The sequence below is a fragment of the Dunckerocampus dactyliophorus genome, chromosome 1 (genome assembly GCF_027744805.1).
Source record: "Dunckerocampus dactyliophorus isolate RoL2022-P2 chromosome 1, RoL_Ddac_1.1, whole genome shotgun sequence".
Taxonomy (NCBI): domain Eukaryota; kingdom Metazoa; phylum Chordata; class Actinopteri; order Syngnathiformes; family Syngnathidae; genus Dunckerocampus; species Dunckerocampus dactyliophorus.
In genome coordinates this window covers 38,747,398-38,769,275 of record NC_072819.1, presented here as the reverse complement: position 1 = coordinate 38,769,275, position 21,878 = coordinate 38,747,398, and the positions used below count along the sequence as shown (strand labels likewise).

The 21,878-nt window shown below is 41.7% G+C and overlaps 2 protein-coding genes across 3 annotated transcripts in view; one reads left to right on the top strand and one right to left on the bottom strand.

Annotated features, from left to right (window-relative positions):
* gdap1l1 (ganglioside induced differentiation associated protein 1-like 1) overlaps positions 1-5,116 on the top strand; it is a 17,277-nt gene extending 12,161 nt beyond the window's left edge. The window contains exons 3-6 of the mRNA XM_054774906.1: positions 1,561-1,734; positions 1,890-1,984; positions 3,116-3,230; positions 3,300-5,116. Of these exons, the coding sequence (XP_054630881.1) occupies positions 1,561-1,734; positions 1,890-1,984; positions 3,116-3,230; positions 3,300-3,643 (728 nt within the window). The 3' untranslated portion in view covers positions 3,644-5,116. The remainder of the gene's footprint in view (positions 1-1,560; positions 1,735-1,889; positions 1,985-3,115; positions 3,231-3,299) is intronic.
* fitm2 (fat storage inducing transmembrane protein 2) overlaps positions 4,910-21,878 on the bottom strand; it is a 22,338-nt gene continuing 5,369 nt past the window's right edge. Inside the window, exons 1-2 of one of the 2 annotated variants that reach the window (XM_054774918.1) lie at positions 9,206-9,736; positions 4,930-6,345 (exon numbers count right to left, since the gene is read on the bottom strand). In XM_054774918.1, the coding sequence (XP_054630893.1) occupies positions 5,745-6,345; positions 9,206-9,378 (774 nt within the window). In that variant the 5' untranslated portion in view covers positions 9,379-9,736 and the 3' untranslated portion in view covers positions 4,930-5,744. Of the gene's footprint in view, positions 6,346-9,205; positions 9,737-21,878 lie in introns of those variants that run through there. The other variant, XM_054774927.1, reaches the window with a different exon arrangement.

The window sequence follows — 21,878 nt, the reverse complement described above, 5'->3', positions numbered from 1 at the left end:
GCTACAATCGCATTACACACACTGGGCCTGCACACTATCTGTTGCTGTGTGCGTCTCCCTGAAACCATTCCCCCTGCAACCTCTGTTAGCGAAGGAACCTTGTTTCAACTTGTTTCTTAAATTCAATAGTTTGAATTTTTTCCTTCTTTATCAAAATTCTTCCACTTTCAAATTTTTTTGCAGCCGTCCTAAATGAAAAAAAAAGAACAGATTTCTGTACACTCAAAAATACACGTGTGCTTGAAAGGAGGTCGTCCTAGTCTAAACATGCCTGTTTCATGAATTTATGGCAATGTGTCTTTTTTTTTTCACCTGGATTTTTATTTATTTTTTTATTTGTCAGACTATTACTTTTCCATCGCACATCAACACATTAGGACTCAAGTCTGTGTAGATTCTCAGTCATCCAGATCATGGTAAAGGAGGGACATTCCTTTGAGGACAACGACGTCCAGAGAGGCCCTCTTGAGCAGAGAAGGAGGCTACGCCATCACTTACAGTATCTTCTTACAATCACGTCCTAACATCTGTCCCCCAAAGATTGTCATGTTCAAGGGAAACAATGGCCACTAACGAGTTGTTTTAGCCAGGTGGCCTATCGCTATGCAAGGGGATCGTTCATGGGCCATACCGACCTCTCTCTCTTCTCTCTTGGCATCCGTCAGTCTCGGAAGACTATGGATCTGCGCCTTGAGCTGGGATAGCGGGATTACAACAACTTTGTTTGTGGCTGTATAGCCCGATACGCCAGTGACAGTCACGGTTGCGGCGGTTGCAGATGCAGTTGCTTGGTTTTGGTGTCTTTTCCAATGCATTTTTTCGAGCCATTCGTTTTTCATCGGCTGACTGACGGAGGCGCTCCTCTCCCCTTCTGAGTCCGTTTTTCAGCTCATGACTCCAGCGGGTTCGGTCGTCTGCAGGTTCCAGCTGCAGCCCATGGTGACCATCCCCACCAGGGACATATGAAGAGGGGAACTCCACATCTAAAATTTACGACTGAAAAAGTAATTTGGATCAAAGGTGAAACGTCTCCAACCAACAAGAAGAGTCCAGTTGCCTCGATTCAACCTTTTGTGGAATAGACCTCAAGGGACACTTTTTAGCGTCACTGCTGTGTCAATGCAAGGCATCAGTCTTTTCTTACTATGGCAGCCAAACATGGGACACCAATACTATTTTAGGTACTGTATGTTTAGAAAATGCAGCTGCTCTGGAAAGCTATATTATAATAAAGTTATCCATCCATCTGTCTATCCATTTTCGGGCGATCCCAACTGACTTTGGGTAAGAGGCGGGGTACCCTGGGCTGGTCACCCATCAGTCACAGTACACATATAGACATAAATCATTCACACTCCTATGGACACACACCTATGGGCAGAGTCTCCAATTAACCTAACATGCCTGTTTTTGGGATTGAAGGCAGAGTACTCGGAGAAAACCCATGCAAGCACAGGCAGAACATGCTAACTCTACACAGAGATGTTCCTCCAGAGATTCAAATTCGGATCATGCACCCTTCATCGGTTCCGTGTTTTTATATTGTCATCTTACCCACAGACACAGTGGCACAGCTGATTCCAGCTGCAGACTCGCCCGTCCATGAGCGTGTGCAGCAGTACCGTCAGCTATTGGATGGCCTTCCCATGGACGCTTACACACACGGATGCATCCTCCATCCAGAACTCACCCTTGACTCTATGATCCCAAAGTACGCCACCGCTGAAATACGTAGTAAGTGAAGCTTGCTCGCTGCGTGATGCAGAGGTGATGATAATTAGCCAGTGTGGTTAGGACTGCTATTTCATTTAATCTCTTAACACGACACAGCGTTAGGAAGCAGATAATAAGATCAGCCCGCTATTTGTGTGCAATGTGTGTGGCTGCAGGACATCTGGCCAATGCAGCAACAGAGCTGATGAAGTTGGACCACGAGGAGCCCCAGCTGACAGAACCATACTTGTCGAAGCAAAAGAAGCTCATGGTCAGTTCATATTTTAGTCCATTTGACATGGACAATACCTGGAACTTACCCAGTAGTGATGGAATCAATATATTTTAATTATTATATTTACAGAAAAATAATATTTATGGCACCTTTCCTCAGAATCTAATATAGATTGGGCCACCCCTACCACAGGAAAAAGATTTCCTGGAGCCTATTTTGTGGAGTTTTCTGCTCACCTCAGACAAGGTTTACGCTCTCATCCTTAGAACTAAAAATAGTTAACTTTGTCTTTAAACAAAGCTTTTTTCTTTATTTTTCTCATCCTGATATGCCTCCCCTTAAGTCTCACACTGGCTTGTACGTCGAAAACCCCTGTTTAAGTTCATTATTATGGCATAATAATGACTAATGAAAGCTTCTTGAGTTAGCATGCAGCAACAGCTATTGCTAATAATATGACATAATATTATATTGAATCGTTAGTTTAGTCATTTTGCTGTAGTCCACTTGAGTATTAGAAAATCTACAACACAGATGTCAGACTTACGACCAATGAGCCAGATCCGAACCGCCACATAATTTTAGGTGTCCTGTGAAGCATGGCTAATGCCAATACGACACATCATACTTCATCTTTTTGGCAAAATGCGTTTGTCAGTCCAGTGTCGATGGAAGCGTGCGATTGTGGTTTTTCTTCACTTTTAACTCAATGTTATAATTTCTGTGAATATTTCCATCAATATGCAGTCACATATTCTTTCGATATCTTTGTTTTTTTATTAACAAATTGCACAATAGTTAAACTTGAATATCTACTTGCTACTGTTTTCCTTCCGAATGTTCCATAATTGTGTAGTAACATAATGAGGCAATTATACATTTGTTTGGTTTTACAGTTACAACCGGCCCCCTGAGGGAAACTATAATTGCGATGTGGCCCACAATAAAAACGGGTTTGATCTAGTAGATGTCCGTTGGGATACGCATTGGTTGTCTTTGACCGTGCCTCTTTTTGGTAATACAGTAGAATTGTATGAGCTGTTACAGAAGCTAAAGGTTAGAATGTCGGTATTTACTGTATTTAGTGTCATTTCTCTCAAAGCTCTGGTGCACCTTGACATCCTGAAATCCTCTGCATTTCAAGTGTTTTCCTATTATGTTTGGCAGGCCAAAATCTTGGACCATGATAATGTGAACTACCTGAAGAAAATTCTGGGAGAGTTAGCAATGGTTTTAGATCAAGTGGAGGCTGAGCTGGAGAAAAGGAAACTGGAGTATCAAGGTACGTTCCAGTGATCAGAATATTAACAAGTCATCATGTCATGTTGTCATGATGTTTCCACCCTTGCAGGACAAAAGTGTGAGTTGTGGCTATGCGGACCTGACTTTACACTAGCTGATGTCTGCCTGGGAGCCTTGCTGCACAGGCTCAAGTTCTTGGGACTTTCAAAGAAATACTGGGAGGACGGCAGTCGATCCAACCTGCAGTCTTTTTTTATGCGTGTGCAAAAACGCTACGCTTTCCGCAAGGTCCTGGGGGACATCCACACAACGCTCCTGTCCGCAGTCCTGCCCAACGCCTTCCGGATGGTAAAAAAGAAGCCACCGTCCTTCTTTGGGGCCTCCTTTCTAATGGGATCCCTTGGAGGGATGGGCTACTTTGCCTACTGGTTTTTAAAAAAGAAATATATGTAGTGAATGCCCTCTTGGTGTGTTCAGTGTCTATGTATTTGTGTGATGTTTGAACTTTTCTGTAACATTTGATGACTGCAGGAAGCATACTGAATATAGATAACACTAATACTTACCTTGGCGACTACAGATATATTAAAACATTCCATTATAAGACATTCTTGACAGCACATTTTCTGGTAGTCAAGGCCTTCATCCAGTTTTTTTTGGTTTGTTGGCATGCAACCAGTCCACTTATACTTTCATCGGCTCCAAACCACTGCAGTAACCCAAACATGGGTAAAGTAACCTTGGCATGCCACTACTCATACTCACCACTCATATCTGCTACACACTCCTTATAACACAAGCACATGATGTATCGCTTCTGGTACGATCCTGCTTTACATAGAAGACAACAGGTTAACTCTATCAAGTATATCAAACGAAAGTCAATGAGCACCATTTGGCCAAATATCAACTGTACATGCACAAACACAACATTTATTTAGAGCACATTGCCCACTGTCACCAAGCAGACGTTCATAATGTGATGCAGTTAGGAGGTACAGTATGTGTGTTTCCTTGCTAGTCGGATTTCATGGGGGGCGCCATTGAGCATTTTTGGAGAGAATCCTCATCCACATAATTCTAAATATATAAAGGCCCAGCAATAATGAGCACGAAAATCAGTGGATTCCACTGCGGCTTCTTTGTCTTCACCTTCGTTTTTAACAGAGGAAACGCTGACTCGTCAAATGGGTTAATTAAAGATGGGAAAGGCTTTGCAGCTGTTCCTGTGTTTGTACACACAATGTTCTTTTCTGCTCACCTTAGCATCCCCAGCGTTAACTTCTGAGGTTCTGTGTTTCTCCATGACAAGGGTCTCTCGCTGCACAGCTTCTAAATGATGTCCTGATAGCATCTCCACTGAGTGCACGTGATAAGCAGAATGTACTGACGAGCATTTTCATTAAGTAACGCCTCTGCATCCAGTTTCATGTTCCCATTGATTCACTTGGCATCAGACCTTTTAATTAGGGAAGATGGAAGACTTGTGTATGGAGGAACACACAGAATTGTTCTTGCTTGAGGAGAGCACAAATAAGGTGATTTAAATGTATAATGAATGGGAACATTTCAGTGTTATAGTGCCATTTAGTAAATGAATTTGCAACTTCAACTTCAAAGAGCAATGAGACAGAAAGCGGCACTCATTCATTTTAATTACGGGATAATTTGCAACTCCGCTTCTTGGGGGACTGAATGGAACCCCCTGCATCACACACACACACAGTCAAGAATTTGCGTTTGTGATGGTGGCGCTTATATCTCACAATAGTATTTATTTTCTACTTTTTATTTTTTTTATATTTCTATATAGATGCATTTATTTATGGTGCTTTTTATGATGTTTGTTCATAAGCCTTAATTTATTCAGTTGCCATCAATGACAAATAAACAAAAAATGCAAAAAAAACCCCAAAAGCTTTGTTTTCATTTTGGCAAATACACACTATAGTCACACCTGCGCAGAAGACCTGAAATGATATGTTCACGGTTATTGCTACAAACACAGGTACAACAAAAGGGGACTCCTAAACTTCTCAGTATGTGAAAAATGATACTGTTTTATTTGTATTTCCCATTTCACCTTGAACGAAAGATGATATATTACTTTTTATGGGGTGTGAAAACAATGTGGGACACTTCCAAATTGCATAAAAATATTTTATTACATGTTATTGGCACATGCAAGGCAGCAAACAAGCAACCATGTAAGTCTGATCACGCTTTGAATGCGTCACACGAATGCAAATAAATAGTATCATATTGATTCCAAATCAGAAGTGATGCCAATTAAAACCCTTCTAAAAGGGATCTTGTCTATAAAAAGGAGTTATTGTACATTGGTCTGGAAACAACACTTGTCAGTCATGTCCACGTGGACTTGTAAACCTCTGGTCTCAAACCACATTAGTTGTTTTGGGAACAGCAGCTGAAAAACCTTGTGGAAAGTCCTGTGCTCAACGATCCTCCCTGCTAGAGGGTAATAACTTAAAACAGCGTGTCCACTGTAAATGTGGGCAACATGAAGTATAGCAGGAATGCCTGCCTAGGTACGTTAGGTCTGTTCTTTCATATGGCGCTGAGGAGGGAGTCCTGGAGACAAAGGATGACGATACCAAAGCCGATATGTCAGATACCATGCCAGTAACCCACAGACAGTCCCGAGCACCTTGTGAGACAAGTCATGGAAGTAAACAGAGGTGCAGATAAACATCCACAGCCATATAATTACTATAAGGTTTAGTGCCACGTAGAGAAGGTTCAGAACTATCCTTGGAAGCGTTGACAGACTCCCAATCCTCAGGGAGGCCATCGGTGCAGTTTCCTCCACGATGAAGAGGGCAGAATAAGTCAGGATGAAGGAGTGCCCAGAGATGTCGTAGCCGTGCCAGTGGAAGCCGGCACGCCTGCAGGTGGCTTTGGACGTGAACTCTTGGCTGACAGTGTCCATGGAGTCGGTTTTAAAACACGAACCGGTCACGTCTTCAATGTAGAAGAATGTCTCAGTGAAAATGTACCACACGGTCGTCGCCACCGCCAGAGAGAGGAGCCTTCGGCCGAGGAAGAGAGCATTCCTGCTGAAGGCGGTGTTGGAGAGGAGGAGGAAGGGAGTCAGCAGCAGCAGCGTCCAACCCCACGACACTTTGACAAAATACCTGCACAACAAACAAGGAGATCACACAAAGCAAATAATAACCTGCCACCCAAAAATGTTATACAAATCTTCTCAACAAGAGAAGAGAAATACAACGCTTATATGCGAGAACAATGCTAAAAGCCTTCACCACTTCACTATGTGGAATCACACGATGGAACGCATTGAGTAAAGAAATGCAGTGAGGTGGAGGAGGACAGGAGTTCAAGTATCTCTGGGTCTTGTTCATGAGTGAGGGAAGGTTGGAGCTTGAGGTCGACAGGAGGATCGGCGCAGCGTCTGCTTTGGGTCGTGACCGAAAGAACGAGATCGCGGATACAAGTGTCTGAAATGAGTTTCCTCTGTAGGGTAGCTGGACTCACCCTAAGAGATAGGGTGAGGAGCTCGGTCATCCGGAAGGGGCTCAGATTAGAGCCGCTGCTCCTTCACATGGAGAGGAGCCAGTTGAGGTGGCTCGGGCATCTAGTCCGGATGCCTCCCTGGTGAGGTGTTCCGGGAATGCCCAGCCGGGAGAAGGCCCCGGAGAAGCCCGAGGACACACTGGAGTCTCACAGCTGGCCTGGGAACACCTTGGTGTCCTCCCAGAGGAACTGGAAGAGGTGGCCGGAGACCGGCAAGTCTGGCCTTTCCTACTGAAAATGTTGCATCCATGACCCAGACCGGGATAAGGGAAACAAAATGGATGGATGGATGGAGTGAGTAAAGAGCTCAAACAATGTAAATGAGCGATTTCAAGAAACAGTACAAGTAGTTGATGTGTCCTGAACCACTACATACTGTACAATGCTATGTCTAATCACTACTACACTGACTACTAATGCTTCATTTTTTTAGTGAGAACATTGTCTGTACTCACTCATCATCCAACTATGTTTCTGTCAACTATTAAACCTTTCATCAGTTATAATTATCCATCCACCGATCTATCCATTTTTTATGCTGCTTTTCCTCACTAGGGTTGCGGGGGTGTGCCGGAGCCTATCCCAGCTCAAATGACAGCAGAGCAGTCACCGAAAGAAGCGTATAAATGTAAGTAATTAAGCATCATTTTTGATTTTCACAGTAACTTCAATCATGTTTTATTAGATATTAAATAATTGGCTACTCCATGTAGCCAATTCTTCATGTTTTGAATTGTTGGTTGTAGCTACGTAGTTATAACGAGCCGGCTAACACCGACATCCTGACTTCACTGCAGTCTACTGCATTTCATAAATGATGAGACAATGATTCGATAGCGACCACATTAGCCTGTAAATTGTAAGTTGCATTTTAAAATCGTCAGCTAGCTCGCTAGCGAGGGGAATCTACATTTTGAACTGTACTGTGACGTTCGTGTTTTATGTTAGCCATCAAATCACTTCTGTTACGTAGCACATCATAGTGAAGTCTGTTTGCTGCGAATTCTAGCCACACTAGTCCACCAAGAATTCTCATGCTGAGATATGTTTACTGGATTCAGCATACAATACGGATGTTCAGGAAGTGAGCTAAATAAAAGATGTAAACAACATGGCCACATGTGGACAGCACACCAGATTATCAACATTTATTCAACTTTTGGAATCTATGGTTGTCCCATCTATTTTTTTTTTTTTTTTACCATCACTCTATATTTGTTTTTAATCACACTATAACTATACTACTATTACTATTGTATTTACAATGAATTAATAGTTGAGTCCATCAATCACGCATATGTGTGATTCCTGCAAGAGATCCTGAGCCAACTGAAGTCAACCCTCTGCTACACCACACGGCACTCCGGGACCATTCAAAAGGAATGGAAAAGTACAATGCAACAAAATGCCGTTCTGGACTTTCTTACGAAAGATTTTGAGCAACAACATCAACGACAGGAGGGGAGCGAGGTCAAAACAGTGAGGTTTTTAAACCTTGAAATAATGCTTGATAAGGTTTATATATCTGTTGATGCCCAGAAAGTTAGTTATAGTGTTATTATTTGATACATTTTCTATTTTCATAAATGTTGTTACACTGCCGGTTATGAGCTGTTATTTATTAGAGTTGTAAAAATGTGTCCATCCATCCATCTTCTGTGCTGCTTCTCCCCATTAGGGTCGCGGGGGTATGCTGGAGCCTATCCCAGCCGACTTCGGGCGACAGGCGGGGTACACCCTGGACTGGTCGCCAGCCAATCGCAGGGCACATATAGACAAACAACCATTCACACTCACATTCATACCTATGGACAATTTAGAGCATAAACGTATAAACGGACCTTACTCAATTTGAGGCTCCTGGGATATACCTTCAATGAAAGCTAATGTCAATAGCTAAAGCAAATCGTTATCTTTAGCTAACAACAAACATAACTGGTGCGTGTGTTATGTTGGCGTAGTTTACGTACTTTATGGCGGGTTATAATGCTTGCAAAATCTTGGCGCCCTCTATGCAGCTGGAGACTCCGTGCAAAAGACACCAGCAGACTGACATTTGTTGTGCAAAAGTTTTAAATAAACTAGTCCGGCATGACAGCAGGCAGCTGCAATCTGAATGGAATAGTCATTATTTTAGATGGGATCTTTCGCAACGGATGCCAGAGCAAATTTAACATACAATATTGACACTTTTGTTTTTTAATGGCTGACGCAAGTTTGAACCGAGTGACACACACATCGTCAAGCTTTGAATGAAAAACAACAAAACAAGAAAGCTTATAAAAACCTTTCACGAACTCCAGTTGAATTTGAACCTCTATCATTTCGTGTATTCATTCAAATTAGGTCTAGCCAGTCATTCAGACGACCCCTTGCACGTCTGAGAAACATGATGTCATTCCTCGGTCAATGCTCGTAGTTGTTGACCTCGGTAAGCTAACAAACTTGAGCTGTACTCACACATTCAGGATATTCCTGCTGCTGCTGAAATACGTCTGCGGGATGACCTGGAGCTCTTTGAGAATCGAACCCACGACTGAAATAAGCAAAAACATCCAAGGAAATTTCTGTCGGACGGCTGGTATCCTCCAGAGAGTCACCAAGTTGCCCACAACTACATCCACCGCCGCCATGTTGACACACTTTCACAAGTCTGGAGCACTTCTTCTACGTTGAGGTTCACTGCTTTTGTTAACATGGCGCTTTACCGCCCCCATCTGGTAGGAAATATATTCAATCACAAACATGGAGAAGCTACCTCTGCAGCATGAGACATAAGCGTGATCATACTGTTGTCAGTGTTGTGTATCAGAATGTTTGATTTTTTGTGTGGTGTATCAGCCTCGATTCTCGATTCCATTTATGCATACATTTCTGCATAATTTATTCCTTTCAAGATCATAGCAGGGAACTGGAACCTGTTCTATAAGAGAGGTGAAATACGTCCTGGGCTGATCACTAGTCAGTGTCACTCTGTGCTGCAATGTTTTTTTTTTGTGTGAAAACTGCTGGACAGGACAGTGGAATAGTGGTTAGCACATCTGCCTCACAGTGACGTGTTCCTGGTTCAAATCTTGAATCCTTGATATTCAGTGGAGCAGCCAGAAAATTTTCATTAGGAAATGTCTAGATGGCCAGCGGGGTGGCTGGAGAGTGACCAAAGGTGGCCACGGCCATCACTGACCACCACAAAAAATGCTTTTATAGTAATTATAGTTTTATATGCAGACAACAATTCTAAATGAACACAAACGCATATAAATGATGACTGAATGGGATAAATGAGCATCTAAGGTTACTTTTACCTTTATTAAACATGTGAATCTTGATGTGACTGAAAACAGGAAGGTGGTGGTGGTTGATCTTGCTGCCACATTGTGTCTTCATCCATACATTTTCTATGCCGCTTATCCTCATTAGGGTCACGGGGGTATGCTGGAGCTTATCCCAGCTACACCCATACAGTATAACTCTGGTTGCTATTTTGCTTAGCTAGCTAATAGGATGCTAACAAGGAAGTGATTAAAAAAAGAAAAAAACATTAAGAATACAGTTGGACTCACGCAGTGTATGAATGGCATGACAAGATACACGCCTTATTGTACGCTGAGAATGCATGCAAACCGAGGCAAAATTATAACATACATTTTTTATGTTAACTGAAAAACATGTTAGCTAGTGCTAGCAGAAAGAAAAAAGAACACTGGCTTTTCGTCTGGGGAAGGACGGCTGACAAGCACCTTCCAGCTCAAGCACGCCTGATCCCTTCAGGATGCATTGGCACTGCAAGTGCCTCCTGTCCCTACACAATCCCTCCCGGAAACACGATTGGTTCTAGACATGTGCAGAATGCGTCTACATCCGGTCGGCTTATTTTTCGGCAGTCAAGTGTTAGGCAACTCGATTTGTACTATACATGTGTAAACTACGCCATCCGTCAATCTATTTCATGGCAGTTACAGATCATAAGCGTCAGGCAAACCGATTTGTACTATGCATGTGCAACATACGCCCCCTCCCTCCCACGCACAAAAACGTTATTTTGATTCAAGAAATAACAACATAATCTTTTTTTTCTTATATCATATCCATAGTGCAAGTGTAGAAATCATAAGCCCTCTTTTCTTGGTTGCATAAATTACTTTAAGGGTTTTTTTCGGCACTGAAAAAGACTACAGACAAAAACATTTGCTAGCAATATAAATTTGGATGGATGGATGATATTTTTTCCGTTTAGAAAAAAACTCTAGCTGCTGGTACGCCGACAAATCCATCTTTGCACTCTGCTTACGGTTGTTTACATTCAAATATCAGGGCATTTTATGTTTTGTTTTATTTGGTTTATTGTAGCTGTATTTGTATTTATTCACGCCCATTATGCGTGTACGATATGACGTGCGCTACGTGGCGTTGCCAAAGTTTGTACTTAAGGTCGAATAAAGACAATAGAAACATCCACATCCACGAGTCTTTTAAAAAGATTCACTACGAAAATAACTCCCAATATATCACATATATGTGAAGCATGGTTATTAACCATGACTTGTGTTCATAAATAAAACATTTTTTTAAATATATACCAGTGCACGTGATTTGTGAGAAGTGACATAGAAGTGACATAGGTCTTGCGCATGTGCAGAACAGTATTTCTGGGCGACATGCTGACAAACTGGTCAACTCAGTGTGCATCAGACGGTAGGTGGGTCTTGCGCACTAAATGTCCTTTGTGCCAGTAGATGGTAATCACATGAGGCGTGGCTGTTACGAGTGGCGTGGGAACTTTATCTCAGCCATGGGAAGCATGTACATTTTGGGACACATCATCGGTAGTGTACCTTTGAATCAGTACTCGGCAAGCATCGAGGATAAATGCATATGTATTGTTTTTTCTTTGGATTTCTGCCGCTTGGTAGCAACACGGATTCAAAAAGCTCCCCATTTGGCAGCCTCTCAAGTAGTACGTCACATGCAGTAGAGTGCCCTAACGCCGCTCAATTTTATGGCCCAATGAAAAACAATGAATGGCGGCATGGTGGAAATGTGGTTAGCTTCTGGGTTCTGGTTCTTCCCACGCTTGCATGGGTTTCTCTGCTTCTGAGTACTCATCACTCGGCTGCAGTGTTTTTTTCCCATTGTCCAAAAAATGCATGTTAGATTAACTGGAGAATGATGAATGTATTTACCAATTGTATGAATGTGGTGCACTGGTAGCAGCGCGATGAAAGAGGAGAGGGGTGACGGCAAGGATGTATTTGTTAGACTGGTGCCATCCACTAAAATTTGTGGAGCTTGTGTGTGTTTGCCGTGTGTTTAATGTGCATTACTGCCACCTACAGCACTGGAGTAGAACGGTGTTGTCCAGGGGCTCATGAATTTTTACAGAGATGTAGATCTTTAGGTCGATGTTCGAATGACATTCTTTTTACACCACTGCAAAGACCTTCAAATCAGATATGACCTATTTCATCATAGTTGTGAACGAGTAAAGCAAAACAGTTCTCACAATGTTCAGATACATAAATCACAGAATTGAATGAGCCATGCATTAGCAGGAGGAAGAAGCGTCAGCACACACAGATCGATGTAATGTGCCTCTTGGCCCAGTTCAAACTCCCCGACGCTAACCAAGGGTTGTTTCCAAAGGCTCGACAACGCACATGCTGGAGTCTCTGCAGTGTGACGCTTTCTTTCTGCACTGAACAGATGCAGTCAAGGAAGGTAAAAGATTTTTACTTTTCATGCATTAAATGTGTTCAATATTTATTATTTTTTCTGATTTACCACAAATTTGGACTGCAAAGTATAGTTTTCATGTAAAAGTAAAAAAACAAAAACAAATGGTGTTTGTAACATGTTGTGTTTAGGCTGATATATTTAACTGTGTACACAAATCAGTTGTTATTAATCGTTTTTATGCAGTGCACTTGGGGCAAAGATCCACGTTCAAGTTTGAGAGACAGGACAAAATTGGATAAAATTTGTATAAGTCTGAATTATCTTGAAATATACAAAGACACAGTGTTTCTTGAATGTTGTGTTTTTCTCCTTAATGTGATAAAAGTGCAGGCCAGGGAAGAAATAAACACAATAATTAGAACATGATGCATTTCTGTTTTTTGATAATTCAATAATAATAACGTAAACTGTAGTTATTAAATATATATTGTACCTGGGCAATCAAAAAACTAAAAAGACAGTCAACTTTTCATTCAACTCATTTATAATGATAATAATGAAATGGATTTGCTGTAGATAGCGCCTTTCAAGGGACCCAAAGACTTGTTTCATTATACAGTATATATTAATTAGAGATGCTCAATATTGGCTTTCTTACCCATATCTGGTATAACGATAGATAGATTACCGATAGATATCAACTGATACCAATACAGGCAGCAGCTCTGCAATCAAACTAATGTCAGGTCACATCTCGTGCAATGAATGAACACATTATGCTTCTTTTACTGTGAGGCCACTCGATGTATTTCACCAGTAAATAAGACAAATGCAATATGCAATGCAAGTTATAGAAAAAGTGCCATATTCATTTTAAACATTTTGTCTCAACAAAAATTATTTAAAAAAAACGGGTTCTCCTACTATCAACAAGTAAGACAGATTAGTCTTATTCAGTTTACAAATAAGAATCCAATTAGTAAATGGCAAAGCAAAGCAGCACATTTCTAAAGGTGCAAAGTATGAAACTCTGGACTAATGTGGCTTTGCTGTCTATAAACTCCACAAATCTGCTCATCCTGACCACAGAGTCCTCCCACAGCAGGAGCAGGAGAGCCATTCCACTCAGAGAGATCACCGCCTTGCCGGACTACCACAACCGAGTGCGCTCCCAGGGCTTTCCCCCTGCTGCTAACATGGAATACACGGTAAGAAGGAATTTCACAAAGGTGGGTGAAATTGTTTTATTGTTGTGTACTAGCTGAGACTGAGTAGCAGTGTTTCCTGTCTTTCATGGCCCCGCAGCTCTGGGATGAGGGTCTGGCCAAGTCAGCAGATTCCTGGGCATCCTGGTGCATTTGGGGTCACGGTCCGCCACACGGATGTGTTGATTGATCCCATTATCTTCAACCATGTGTGTGACTTCTACAGTAAAATATCTGGAAAACTGTCCAATGATGGGAAGGTGTCATCCCATGACAAGAGAATCAGTTCAGTTTCAATTGGTCGGTGCTCCCAAAAAAAGGTCTAGACCCTCGTGACCCCCCTGAAAGTTTGAAGATCATTTGGAAACTGTGATTGGAAGAAGGGTGTACATGACATGGCATTCAAAATCAATGCGAACGTTGCACATGGAGAGTGACGGGTTAACAGCTGCAATAGTAAAGCTCGACATTTTCTAAATCATCTGCAGCTCACTATTTGTGTTTATTCACAGCCACTCGGGTAATATATGTCATTTCACCTCATTGCATCTCTCTGTTCAGCCCTCTGAGACTTTCGCTGCCATAAAATTGGAGCCTGATGCTGCTTTTATGGCCTAAAATATGAGGCAATCAGTCGCACCTCCCATCAGGCTGGAGACACACAAATGCTCTTTTTTGCTGCTGCTGACATACAGTACAATACAGAATATAACCAACCTCAGAAAAAGGACCCCAGAGGAAAAAGACCTGCGAGTTAGACTCAATGACTTGTGGACTTGTTTGCCCCCCCCAAAAAAGGAAAAAGAATGTGGACATTTGTTACCAGATATTTGCATGTCAAGACCCTTACCTTTAAACATCTCAGGCTAATGTGATTTGGTGCGTTAGTGTGATAAACCTGCAAGCATCAAACCAGCATAGGCATTGCAGTCAGACAATTACACTTTGACAGTAAATGAAGCGGGATTCTGAGGACTCACTAATAACAATGTAACAATGTAAAAAAAAAAAAAGAAGCACAGAACGCAGAAGAGAACAGAGCAGAATTCCTTTAATTAAATTTTTTATTTGCAGTTTTTTTTTTTTAACTAAGGAATAATTACTGTTTTACCTAGAAATATAAACAATGTATTCCCATCCTTTGGGGTTCTCATGTTTTTTTTACTTTTTTACCCTTGTTAAGTATTGTTACCCTGATGAATGAATGCAGGTTAAAGCTACTGTATATCAAGATTACACGGCTGCCTAGAGTGCACTAACTTTCAAACATGCTGCAGTGTATATCCCACCCTCTTCTGGCTCTGAGCACGTAAATAAACAGACCACACACGCACATTACTTACATTTACCTACAAATGTTAGCTATTATTGAATGTACAGCAATCCCTCGTTTATCGTGGCTAACTGGTTCCAGACCCCACTTCTTCTCATTTGCTCAACATGCTAGAAATAAATTTACACTGAAATACACACAACACATTTACAGCAGAATGTGAGTGTGAATGGTTGTTTGTCTATATGTGCGCTGCGATTGGCTGGCGACCAGTCCAGGGTGTACCCCGCCTCTCGCCTAGATTCAGCTGGGATAGGCTCCAGCATACCCCCGCTACCCTAGTGAGGATAAGCGGCATAGGAGATGGATGGATTGACATTTATAGTATTTACAGGATTACTTTTTTTACGTCTTGGTGTGGATTTTCCCTGTTGTGCTTTATATGTGTATTTAAATTCACACGTAAAAAGTACTATTTACTTGCTTAGAGTAATGAGCTTGACTATTTTTTAATCGAATATCGATATTTGCAGCAATAACACCTTTTCACCTGTCAGTACAAAACAAAACAAATGAGAGCACTCATAATAATTGTTGACTGCCACCCTCAGTACATTCTCCACTCCCCTTTCAGTCAGCTGCACCCTTTCTCTCTCCTTTTAGTGTAAACTCTTTCTTTGAATTCACCTCTCATCTGCATCTGGAGGCTCTGCTGTTGGGTGATGAGAAAGAAAGGAAAGCGCATTATAACTTTATGTCTATTTGAGTTTCTATCATCATGTTTCCATAGTTACAGCTGCTATATAGATTGGTGTCCATACGAGCCTGGTTACTGTTTAACCTCCCCACCCACATTTGCCCAGATTAGGAAAATCAATAAGATAACAGCGGCAACACTGGCCTTACCTTGTACCAACACCCTTCTCACACTGCAGCAGCCAAACTTTCACATTTTACAACTCATGGTGGGAGAAAAAGTAGAATTAAAAACATCCTTGCAAGGACATAGAGGACGACGCCATGGTCAATGTAAACACCTCAAGCTCAAGTATGGAACTTCCATTTGGTGAGTACACACTTTCATTAACGAAGCTGAGTGGATTCATTGGCAATGTGGCGATCGCTCCTGATCACTTGCGTTGTGGTTAGTGCAGCAGCTGCTCAGTGCAGCCAAGCTCCAAATTTCACCGCCATTTGGGTTTGGTATTTTCACACGGCTGTTATCGAGGAGGTGTGTCACAGATATGGAGGTTGTTAACAAGGCCATGGAAGCTGGCACCAGTGCTGATGGTTATTGATGTGTTGTTAGATATTTTGATAACGATTATAGTAATGATGTGAAATCATGTGGGAAGGATTTTGTTTTGATGGAGGGACCTTGTTCTGGACCTGTGGTGCAAAAAATGAGTTTTTTTTCTTTATTTAAACCCCCCCCAAAAAAATCAATGCTAAAACTTTCATGCATTATTATACGTACACAACTCATCTCTTCATATGGCTGCCTTTTTTTTAATCTCAGAAAAACAGAACGCCTCAAGTTTGTCTTATGAACCGACGTCCATTCACAAGGCCATTTGCATGTAACACTGGATGCAAATCCATTTGTAACACACATAGACAGATGGAAGAGAAGTGGAAAAAAGGTGTAACCATAAGACAAGTCTGTCCCCAAACAGACACTGTTTGATATACTGTACAAGCGTGTCATTAGTAATGTCTTTCTTTCCCAGTGTTGCTCAAGCTCTTCTGTCTCCGTGTTTGGTAAAATGTAGGAAATAAGGAAAAATATGAATTGCGTTGTGTCAGATGAGCCACGGCAGTATTGTGTCCATATGGGACATGACCTACATTGCCTGAGAAAAGGCCCTGGACACCGTTGAGAGCCAACACCTGTCACCAGCACTTTAAGTTGTCAAAGCTATGTTTTATGTAGATTTATGTGGTCTCTGTTTAGTGTCGTTTCTGCGCATTGCTTCAAATGAAGTTGCTTTAAATAAACTTTTTAAAACATACTGCTGGTGGAAACCAGGACTGGTTGTATATGGCAAAATGTGCGCAAAAATATGCAGGGAAATTGGCAAACTCTGCTGCCAAAAGAAGAAAAAGAAGAAAGGCGGTTGGCTGATTTTGTACTTTATGTACAGTTCGTGCTGCATATTGTTGTACCTGCTCTTTGCTTTGCAAGATGTCTTGCTATAGGCCAGGGGTCTTCAATTATAATGGAGTAAGGAGTAAGGTTATTTTGCCTTTGATTGCATCAAACAGACTAGCTTATATGAATATCAGATGTAATGAAACCCTGCACATCACTCACACTTGTTTCAATGCAACACAATTATCTTGGCACCTAAATGGCATTTGAAAGAAAACAGGACCAAATTTCACAAAATAATAAAAGGTTGGACTGTACAAACAATGAATGAACACAAGAGGCTTTTTTAAGTTAAAATAAAACTGCACAGGTTTCTTCATTCCATTCCATTCCATTCCATTTTCCTCCGCTTATCCGGGTCCGGGTCGCGGGGGCAGCAGTCTTAGTAGGGAAGCCCAGACTTCCCGGTCCCCGACCACCTCCTCCAGCTCCACCGGGAGGACACCAAGGCGTTCCCAGGCCAGCTGTGAGAGATAATCCCTCCAGCGTGTCCTAGGTCTTCCCCGGGGCCTTCTCCCGGCTGGGCATGCCCGAAACACCTCACCAGGGAGGCGTCCAGGAGGCATCCGGACTAGATGCCCGAGCCACCTCAGCTGGCTCCTCTCGATGTGAAGGAGCAGCGGCTCTACTCTGAGCTCCTCCTGGATGACCGAGTCTTAGGGTGAGTCCAGCTACCCTACGAAGAAAACTCATTTCAGCCGCTTGTATCCGCGATCTCGTTCTTTCGGTCACGACCCAAAGCTCGTGACCATAGGTGAGGGTGGGAACATAAATCGAACGGGTGCACCGGTTTCTCTGAAAAAATAATATTAAGTAATAACAATTTAAGTGTCTCTGTAACAGAAACGCTGCAACAGTGCATCCTATTAAAGTTTGAGATTTTCTTGTCCCGTCAGTGAAAGATTTTTTGTTTTCCTCCAATATCCATACAATCCTTAGTGAACACTCATTTGCATGTTGCTGTGCTGAAAATTAATGTGTTCATCACTCTTGTTGATTTTTCCTACTGGGCTCTAAGCCATGTTATTTCCCACGCTGTCACATCAGACTTTGGTGCATGCGTCCCCTCGAATGATGTGTGTTTTGTCAGGTAATGTTGTGTCACATTTGCACTTTTGACCAGCGCTACATCTTCACAGCATATGAGACGCGGCGGTTTGGCATTGGATTCTGGAAGAATGAACATATATTGATCGGTTTTCTCTATCAACTTCTCTTACTTTTGAGCAAGCCACGGTAAACAAATAATTGAATTGGCTCATTTTGAGTGACGTCACCGCATTTGCTGTCATGTGATTCTAATAAATGCGATTGGTCCGCAATCATGATTACATGTTATTATTATACTTCCCATTCGCTTTAATTGGTCCATAAAGGGCCATCACTGAGCCCGTATCCGCCAGAAAGGTCCGCCAGATGCATAACCAGGCGACTGCCTAGGGTTCCCAAGCCAACAAGCGGGCCCCACAGCTGCATGTTCAGCTTCATCTGAGGAGAATGAAAATGTCCTGTCTTCTTCTGTAGCTACCTTGTGCAGTTATTGTCTATCCCTTAAATGCTTTGTCCTAAAAAAAAAGTCCAAAAAGTGCAAGGAAGCAAAATCAATCAAACGTAGAGCAACACATGCAAACAAAATTGAATCAATAATTTGGTATCTGCCAGCATTAACCAGAATGTAAAGTTGCCACAGGAGGAAATGAGCATGACAAAATGAAAGTATACCCTGGAAGTCATGCTGGAAACAAGAAGGAACGGACACTCGTCCTTATTTAGCTGAATTATTTTATCAGCCATATTTCCTACTGTGGAACTGTAAAACTAAATAAAGGTGACATATATTTGTACTCCCAATCAATTGCAAATGTGGTGTCTAGACCAGATTTTTTCATCTGACCTTTATTTAACCAGGTTAAAAACTCATTTAGATGAAACATCTCTTTTATAAGCGCGACCTTGGCCAAGTGGCAACAGCACAACATAAAACATTGAACATATTAACAACGCATTACAGACAGGAAACCGTTTACATGTGCACGTATTAAAGAGTGTACAGTATCATAGAGTTAAATAAAAGATTTACATCCACTATGGCTTTTCTCTAAATGCTTTAACCAAGTTTTAAAAATGTTCAGAGAGACCAGCTCTCGAACAGACAGCTTACTCTGGAAATGATTCCAATCTAATTCCATTGTTGTTTTCCTTGTATTGCAATTTTTTAAAATCACTTTAACTTGACTGAGTGGCTCAACTTAAGATGTTTCATTGGAACTGCAGCCTGTTTTGCTCATGAGGTGTAATAAATTGTGGCATCTTAGTGGACCATCTAAGGGTTAGAAATCTCTTCATGGATTGACAAACTAGGGGCCCCCAAACAGCATCTTGCTTAGGGCAAGGCTAGAACCGGCCCTGCAAGATGTAGCTGTGTGATGTTGCATTTTTGAAAATCAGGACTGAAATGTGCAAAAGTCTGCTGTGCAAAGTGGCAGGTGGCATGCTGGCTGTTTTCGTATTTAATGTATGCGCTCCATAATGCCGTTTCTACGGTGGCCGACGGGGCCAAACGTGCAGCAATGTCCGAATGTCATAAAACAAATGTAACAGAGCAATGCTGCAGTTACATAAACGCTGCAGGATCTAAAACGAAAGCAAAAGAACAATGCTGCAAATGCCAAACACATACACAAACCCCTAAAAAAACATGCATGACAGAAATGCTGCAACTTCACAGAGCAAACGGAAGTTAGCCAGGCTACCAGCCACACCATTTTTAAAGACATTAGCGAGATGCCCAGAAGAAAGCTGGCGGAATGAAAATGTACATTTTTCTTCACGTCTTTGTGCAACACTTGCCGTAAAAAATCCGTTGCTCTATAAAACTGTAAAATATTATGTCTTAAGTCTTCAAAGATGGATCCCTCAAGTCTGGCGCCCCTGGTAGCCTGGCTAACTTAGATGATAAAGCTGCAACCTCACAGAACAATATGGAAGTCAACCAGGCTACCAGGGGCGCCAGGCTTGAGGTCGTCGCTCGCCACTTTGCGGTTCTTAAGTTTAGAATAAATAAATTGGAGGCTAGCTAGTTGACTCAGTAGCTTGCTATGCTTTAAGCCGCAGCCATCTCTTTTCCCTGCAGCGATCCAGTCGCCAGCGCATAAGAGTTGCGCAATGTGGTGTAAACCAAGATAGCAGTAGTGCGTACGTGTATGCCAAATGCATGTCAGACTGCCTGCCCTGTATATCAATCAAGTGACAAACGTCATAGTCATGATGACATTGATCTTTTTTTATGCCATCCGATGGGCCCACATTACGTTCGCCGTGTGAGTTATTATGTCTTATTATCCCTTATCGTGTCTACTATGTTGGGTAAGACAAGTGTAAAGGTGACTATAGGTGTGTTATTTCATGTCTACAGGGCTCTAATAACGGTAAAAACTGTGTTTAGAAGGTTATAAACAGGTTTTCTATGCTCTGTGAAAATATTCAATTTAGTAATAGTGAATCCTACTTCACGGAAATTCACTTATCACAGTATTTACAGAAGTCTTTACAGACTTACAGAAGATGCAGTGCTTTACAGTAGAACATCCAATTTCTACGCCCAAGTGTTTAACAAAAACATAAATGTTCATAAAATGTACCTTTTCATTCTACCTAATTTCTCCTGGATTGATTTTGGCTATTTTTATGTATAAAAAAATCTGTGAAAAATACTCTGCTGGCAAAATACAAGTACAAACCAAAACCAAGAGGGAGCCAGATGAATGGCATCATACGCCTTTATGGACTCTACAATATTTTTCTTTGGGCTTCCACTGAGTCACATTTTGTTCAATTACGATTTGTAGACTTCACCTCCTATCTTCAGCTATTACGGAAATACTTCTCAATGTGGTAAATCACATCATCATCCATACGATTACTCTGTAAGCCGCTCCTTTCTTTTGCCTATATGTTGTTCTTTTCAGAAATGCCATGACTGAGATGATAGTTGGTTATTTTGACATAAACAGCAGTTATCACCAATTGCGTGTTTCTTCAGTTCGGTAGTTGCATTTTTCTGAACACATGTGCCTCTGCGCAACCGTATGCTCGAGAAAAAAAAGGTCAAATCCCAGGACATTTATGTTACAAATACATTCTTTGGCTGCAGCCCGCTGTAAGCTCCTTTTTGGCCTGGATTGGATTTATAATATGCTTCTTTGTCCAAACAAGCTGCAAATACTTCTCAGGTTGTGTCCCATTTCAAGTGTTGCTGATAATGAATATCCATTGTGAAGGACAATATGATGAGTGAAGGACAGCAAATCTAAGAGTTCTCATCAATGTAACACCGTTACCTTTGTGGCAGACGTGGTGTTAATTGCTCAACGGCCACAGCCTGGACAAACCCCCGCGCTGTGCTGTTGGCAGAGACACTTGTTGAATGTAAACATGACAACAGCCGTTCAACAGCCTCTCAGCACATACAGTACAGTATCTGTTTGCCCAAAAAGAATGTCTTAAATGCGTCCAGGCTCCTCCATGTACACCAACCACTGATAAAGTCACAAGTCAACATTACGAAACCTGCTACAAGCATCTCCTTCCAACAACTACTGTATATGATGGCCATGCCATGCGTTTAACATTTGCATGATAAAGATAATACACATTTGCCACTCAGTGCTTTTGTTTGACTGGAAAAAAATATAGAGCAAGACAATTTGTTGACATTTGTCTGTTATTATACAGTGCAACCTCGATTAGCGTATGCCCCGGTGAGCTTGTTTTTCGGTTAACAAAGAAAATTTACGCCAAAATTGTGCCTTGGTTTGAGAACATTTT